Below are 7028 nucleotides of genomic sequence, written 5' to 3'. Positions count from 1 at the left end.
AGCAAACGTGCGCGTTGTCATGTTTTCTGGGGACCACTTACGGGGAACTCTCACGCACACACACATACACACGCACGATGTTTGGACCGACATTCAGACTGGAAAAAAAACATTCATACGCGCTGCCCCCCCACCCTCCTTCACATACTGTACACTGGTGATCCAATCACACACTTCTGAAACAATCATCCCAACTACTGAAAAGCATTTATAAACACTTACCGGTAATCTTATTAAATAAGATTATACCTGTCAATTTTGGCTAATCACTGCCCTTATAAATGACTGGAATTCCCGTATAAAAGTTGTACTACGCCGTATATTATTTGAAATGATTAAAAAAATGCTAACAGGCGGAAATGCAGAGTTTACCGCGCATGCACGCGTTATGCTTTTATCAATCCAATCGTACGCAGCGATTAAAAAAAAAATATGCGATTGAGGATTACTTTTGCTGGTTTTCCGTGTCAATAGCACCGATCGACGGCAGCATTGTCGTTAGCTACCGGCAGTTGAGAGCAACTAAATTTAGTCTTAGTAAGACCGGTTCATATTTTTTCCCCGTATAAAAGTTGTAGTACGCTGTACATTATTTGAAATGATAAAAAAACGTATAAAATACGGATAAAACGTACACATTGACAGGTATGTAAAAATTATTTTGCTCACATACATTTTTAGAAACATTTTCCCAGTTAGTTCCCATGGTTGTATTATTTTCACCCATGCACCAGTAAAATGTACATTACTGATGTTTTTGTCCATGTACAGTGTACATTAAAAGTGTACATTGTACACTTTTAAAAACGCTCTCGTACATGACTAAAACGTTCTCATACACAAAAAAAGTTCTCATGCAGGTCTAGTTTTTGCTTCCATACACACAAGGGAACACTCTTACATGTTAAAAACTATGTAAAGTTTAACACACGGTTGAAATTTATATTGCTTCCATATTACAGAAAAAAACAGTCAAACACAACCATGCAAGCACCATGTCCTGTCCCGCTTCTTGGTCTGTTGTTTTTTTTATTTTGATGTGGTGTTTTGAAATTATTTTAGTTTTACATTTTACTGGTATCGAAGCTTGTCTTAAAAAAAGAAAACCTGTTGAATAACATAGCATAATAATTTTTTAAAACGTTAAAAAGTTTTTGTCTCGAACCTCTTGCTTTTGTTCCAGTCTTTGAAGCCACAACGGGAAGAGTGGAGTCTGCACTTGTGATGCAGTAAGAGACGCTGACCACAGGAGGGCAACACATAGCCATATCTCTTGTCGATTTAATGATTGAGATGAGATGATTGAAACCTCCAACTTGTTTGAAAGGCAAACTTTGGCAAAACTCTTCAAACACAAAATAATATTAAAAAAGTTAGAAAGAGGTAGAAAAAGAGAGATAATCAGATAATTCACATGGACACACTCAAGGAGAAAGTACAGTATCGGGTTACATTCATAAACAATAATGTACTGTTTTGGTTCCCTGGTCTATTTTAATTGCAGGTAGAACAGTAAATGTCACGAAGTTCCGGGTTTAAATATTGACTTTGTAGCTTTTTTTTTAAATCGGTTAAAAGCCAATAGACAGCTAATAGATACCCAACAAGCTAGCTAGCTAATAGATAGCTAGCTAGCTGGATAGGTAGCCAACAGATAGCCAGCCAGCCAGCTATCAATAATAATAATAATAATAATAATAAAATAATAATAATAATAAATAATAATAATACATTTGATTTATAAGCACCTTTCAAAACTCTCAATGTCACTTTACAGTCACTGGATCAGTTCTTCTGTGGGTGAGCAGCGGCAGCAACACGCGCCAGCGTTCACTCAACCCGGAAGTAACTGAAATAGATAGAAAGTGAGCCGGCTATTAGATACCCACCAGATAGCTAGCCAATAGGCAGCTAATAGATACCCAGCCAACCAGCTAGCTAGCTAATACATAGCTAGCTAGTTTTAGGATGACACAAACATTCAATGTAGCGTAAGAACCGTTAGACTCTCTTTATTCGTCAGAAAAAAAGAGTTAATTCCTAAATTATATGGGTCTGGAGTTATATGAGCTTGAAATGAGGGTGGCTGTCCAAAATACAATACAATACATACATATTGGTTAATATAGTGCTTTTACAACAGCTGAAGCTGGAACAAAGCAAAATGCTGCCCCCTTGTGGAAGGGAGAAAAACATTGCCAGAGGCCATGGCCAGCGCTTTATCGACACCCAAACAAGAAAAAAACAAAACCCGAACAAATTTGGGAATGGTGTTCTACGTCATATTTTCAATTCCCAAATAAATTCATCAATGGATGAGTTAAATGTTAGCCACCACCCACGTGAACGTGTATTTTTTTGTGTTTTTGTGTCCAATTTGAACTTGACAAAACAGAAAATATTTCTCCTGAAATACCGTCTCTTCTGTTGAGATCAAACAAAACAATCCAGCCACCCCTAAAACAAGTTTTGTGGCTTTTGTAATCACCGTTGACTGAGGTTTGAATCCCAGTGGGGCCTTTGATGAAGGCTTCGCTTTCCCGCCCGTCTTGAAACCGGTGCGTCGGATTACACCGCCTCAGTCTCACGGGTTTCGTGATGCCGCCTCCACTGTGCGTTTTAGACGAACGGGCGTGGATGTTTCAGCTGCATCAGACAGCGGCGGTTCTATTCTGGACAAATTGAAGGCGGCATTGGGTCGGGACTCGTGGGCCTTTAAAAGTCTCAGAGTGCAACAGTGCGTGGCCTGACATCCTCAATGAGAAGAAAATCACTGCGATCTCCCGTGCCTAACATGAGGATGGTCGAAGATAATAATAATAATAATAATAATAATAATAATAATAATGATAATAATAATAATGATACATTTCATTTCTAAGTGCCTTTCAAAACTCTCAAGGTCGCTTACAGTCACTGGATACATCTTTCTGTGGGTGAGCAGCGGCAGCCACAAGCGCCAGCATTCACTCAACCCAGAAATAGATAGAAAGCTAGCTAGCTAATAGATAGTTAGCTAGATAGCTAGCCAGCCAGCCAGAGCACTAAGAGATAGCTAATAGATAGCTAGCTAGATAGCCAGCCAGCCAGACCGCTAACAGATAGCTAATAGCTAGCTAATAATAATAATAATAATAATAATAATAATAATAATAATAATTTCATTTCCAAACGCCTTTCAAAACTCTCAAGGTCGCTTTACAGTCACTGGATAGGTTTTTCTGTGGGTGAGGAGTGGCAGCCACACGCGCCAGCATTCACGCAACCTGGAAGTAACTCAAATAGATAGAAATCTAGCTAGCTAATAGATAGTTAGCTAGAAAGCTGTAGATAATGAGTAAAATGGAAATCCAATTTCTACAATTTCATGGAAAATAATCGATGGTCAAACAGCCTATCAACTCTAAAGTGAAGTTTTTTTGTATTTGTAAGTAAACAAAAATCATCATTTAAATTCATATACTGTATGTGAATTTTCATTTCACCGTGCTGTCAGATTTTTGTTGTGCCTATAAAATGGAATGTTTGCTTCAAGAAAGGTTGCTGGAATTACTGCTTCAGACCACTTTCAAATAAAACCAAACAAAATTCAATAAAGTAAAAGTACGGAAATAAGAATTGTAAGTGTCTTTTTGTCAATGTGAATAATTGACCATGAAACAGTTTGTATATCTGGATTCATTCATTGGGCCTCCTGATGTGCACCCCTTGGTCATCAGATGGTGGATAGAATACAGTCCTACAGACATTGAAGAGTTTTATTCAAATTTCTATGATGCGGTCATAGTCGGTTTTTGTAAAGGTTAGAATCATATAATAATAATAATAATAATAATAATAATAATAATAATAATAATAAATGTAATTTCAAAGCACCTTTCAAAACTCTCAAGGACGCTTATATGCCTGCAAGTATGACAAAATTGTCAACATATTGCACTCACTGTTCATGTTTTATTATTTATCAATTTATTCATGGTTTTATTGTTCTGGTGTTTATTGTCTGGTGTTATTATCTTTAGTGATTTGAAAGCCACTTGTAACATAAATGTATTATTGGATTGGATGTACCTTTATTCGTCTCGCGTTGCAGAAATGCACTTCTTTTTTTTTCTTCTTCTTGTATGGTAAAACAAGAAAGATGTTGGCCATATGAAGATTCATTTGATGTGTATGACAAAGTATGACAAAATTGTCAACATATTGCACTCACTGTTCATGTTGAGAAGGCCAGTTGTTTTATTACTTATCAATGTATTTATGATTTTATTGTTCTGGTGTTTATTGTCTGGTGTTATTATCTTAAGTGTAAAGTGTCTTTGAGTGATTTGAAAGCCACTTGTAACATAAATGTATTATTGGATTGGATGTACCTTTATTCGTCTCGCGTTGCAGAAATGCACTTCTTCTTTTTTTTTCTTCTTTCTCTTCTTATTTCACTTCTTATTTCTCTTCTTCTTTGTCTTTTTCTTCTAAAACAAGAAAGACGTTGGCCATATGAAGATTTATTTCATGTGTTTACGGTCATCTGATTCAGTCTGCGTCTTACTGCCACTTGTTTGCTTGGAAGCGCGCAAGACGTATTTGTTTTCAGTTCAATCTTATCGTCAATAGCCGCGGGCTTATCAGGAATTCCAAACTTGATCAGAAACCGATATTTGCGGAGGAAGTTCAGGATGACTTAAAGGATGGAAGACCTGGTTTAGAATAGGAGGTCAAAACTAACTCTGTTTTTTCTGTCTCTATGAGTCAGAATATGGATAAGATATGTTCCTGGGTTCCGTGGCACAGGCCAGGCTGACAAGAAGCAAACTGAAGTAAAAAAAACAAGCAAAAAAAAAAAGACATAACAAATTAGACAGAGAAAAAAACATGATGATCTTTGAGTCAATCAGTGGCGGGCCGTGGATTTCATCGCTAGGCCTTCAGTAGTGCTACGTTTGAATCAATCCAGACTGAAAAAAAAGTGTGGTGTGATTTACTACAATTCCAGCAGAGGGTACCATTAGCCAGGAAATAACTGACCGACCTTACTCAATGATGTTCACTTTTTCTTGAGAAGTCCGTGTTGAAATGGGTTTAACAGTAAATCTCCAACCAAATCCATTTTTTCTCCTCCTTCAGCCATTTTGGGTTGACAAAACGGCATTATATCAACACAATATATGCAGCTCGCTACTGATACGGTGTGCTACGCTGTGGCCAGTATGACATATGGACTCGTTTCAACTTTGATAATTCAAAGGCAGAGTGTAAGACTGCAAGGTTAAAATATCCCATCAATCCGGCTCCACAAATAACCCGCACAAGCCACCTCTACACTTGATGCAAAAAGCTATCGACCCAGCGAAACTGAACACAATTGATGAGGAACAAGGTAAAATTATCGCAGAGAAAGCACCTACAAGGGATCATTCCTCAAGATCGTGAAACAAGGTTATGTTCCTCATCAAGTCATCATTTCTTTCATAACTTTGCTGCTGTGAAATGTAAATTTCTCCACTGTGAGACTAATAAAGGCAAATCCAATCCAATCCAATCCAATCCAAGTGTTTAATGTAGATGAAACCAGCCACTCCATTCCATCAAGCCATCAACGACCATCACAAAAGTAAATAAAACCACTTTATTTTACTGTACAGTTTATTTCTTTAATTATAATACCGTAGCACATTTATGATACATATTATAAATATTATATTTTGTGTAGTTTTAAGGCCTAGAAAATTAGGAAGTAGAAAATTATGTTTTATGGGCACCTCGGAACGGATTATTCTCATTTTAATGGTTTCCTATGGGAAATTATTTTTTGGGATATACACTTTTCGCCTTACACACTCTGTCTGGGAACCAATTAAGTTCGTGAACCAACCAACACTGTACTTTGTACATGCATATCACCTCGGCAACGGACCATAGGTTGCCGATTATCTGGACGTGAATATTGGTCGCCGCAGTGGCGATGACAGCTTAATTCTCGGGTTTTGACCCCCCCACCGCAAATAGGAATCCCGCGTCACCTGAGTGAGGCCCGGCGTTTGTGCCGCTTGACAGGTGATGATCATAAACGATGGAGGAGCGAGTGGGAAACGGCCCAGGCAGCTCCGGTTACGGGGCTCTGTGAAAAGATTTGTTGAGATCTGATGGAGGTTCCCATGTCCGTCATCGAGGTTGCGTTTGGTATAATGGCCGCCGTTATCTTTCATATCTGCGCACACAACAAACTGCAGGCCCTTGTGGGGCCGCTTTGAAGGCATCAGGAAACGGTTAAACGGGTGCAGAAAAGACAGCGGTAGGGGGGTAATGAGGCGCTACCTGGTTTAAAAAGGCTTTGAAAAATGGAGAGCTTGGCGGCCATGATGAACGAGTGAGGCGAAGGGGAGGGAGGGCAGAAGTCGAACCGACAGACAGCGGCGTGACTTTGATTGAGGTCACAGAGGGCGTTATCTTCTTTGGCGCTCGGGTGAATCAACGCCACATTCGAGGGTCCGCCCGAGGGGGGAAAGCGTGGCCATGTTGACGCTCTGAGAAAATGACGGCGGCTAATAATTTTGCGGGTGCCCAAATGACGCCTTCGTGTTTCCTCGTCCTACTCCTGATGAGCGCCGTTGCGTCGGTGTCGACGCAGTTTAATGGATATAACTGTGACGCTAACCATCACAGCAGGTTTCCCGGTGAGAATTCTGTCAATTTTATTTTTCATTTTTATTGATCATTAATTATTTTATGTTCAGGGTTGAATTAAAAAAATGTAAAAAATATGAATGATATAAATTCATCACACGGTAAAATATTTGATGATTTGACTGAATGAAAATCTTTACCTTTGTAGAGGGAGGATATTAGCTTACGTGTCGGATATTATGAGATTATACCAGATTTTGAGGGAAAATATGATTTAAAAAAAATATATATTTTATTATGAATAGTACATTTCAGCTATTCAGTAGATTGATGATCATGCAATCGCCGCATTAGGAGCATGTACTCCATCGCACTGACTATTATGTCTCATAGTTTCAAATATT

At 38.5% G+C, this 7028-nt stretch overlaps 1 protein-coding gene and 1 long non-coding RNA gene across 3 annotated transcripts in view; one reads left to right on the top strand and one right to left on the bottom strand.

Moving 5' to 3' along the window:
• Positions 1 to 1764: 1764 nt before the first annotated feature.
• The window catches only part of LOC148888636 (uncharacterized), a 36767-nt gene continuing 31503 nt past the window's right edge, over positions 1765 to 7028 (bottom strand). The window contains exons 2-4 of one of the 2 annotated variants that reach the window (XR_016117169.1): positions 6021 to 6118; positions 4374 to 4472; positions 1765 to 2789 (exon numbers count right to left, since the gene is read on the bottom strand). This is a non-coding gene — a long non-coding RNA (uncharacterized LOC148888636). The remainder of the gene's footprint in view (positions 2790 to 4373; positions 4473 to 6020; positions 6119 to 7028) is intronic. The other variant, XR_016117168.1, reaches the window with a different exon arrangement.
• Positions 6436 to 7028, top strand: part of zpld1b (zona pellucida-like domain containing 1b) — a 10380-nt gene continuing 9787 nt past the window's right edge. The window contains exon 1 of the mRNA XM_089013776.1: positions 6436 to 6674. Coding sequence (XP_088869902.1) covers positions 6533 to 6674 — 142 coding nt within the window. The 5' untranslated portion in view covers positions 6436 to 6532. The remainder of the gene's footprint in view (positions 6675 to 7028) is intronic.

This window comes from Hippocampus bargibanti, linkage group LG14 (assembly GCF_051943395.1).
Source record: "Hippocampus bargibanti isolate YZ-2025 linkage group LG14, ASM5194339v1, whole genome shotgun sequence".
NCBI lineage: Eukaryota > Metazoa > Chordata > Actinopteri > Syngnathiformes > Syngnathidae > Hippocampus > Hippocampus bargibanti.
Note: the sequence above shows the minus strand (reverse complement) of the source record. Positions and strands in the feature narration are given on the sequence as shown.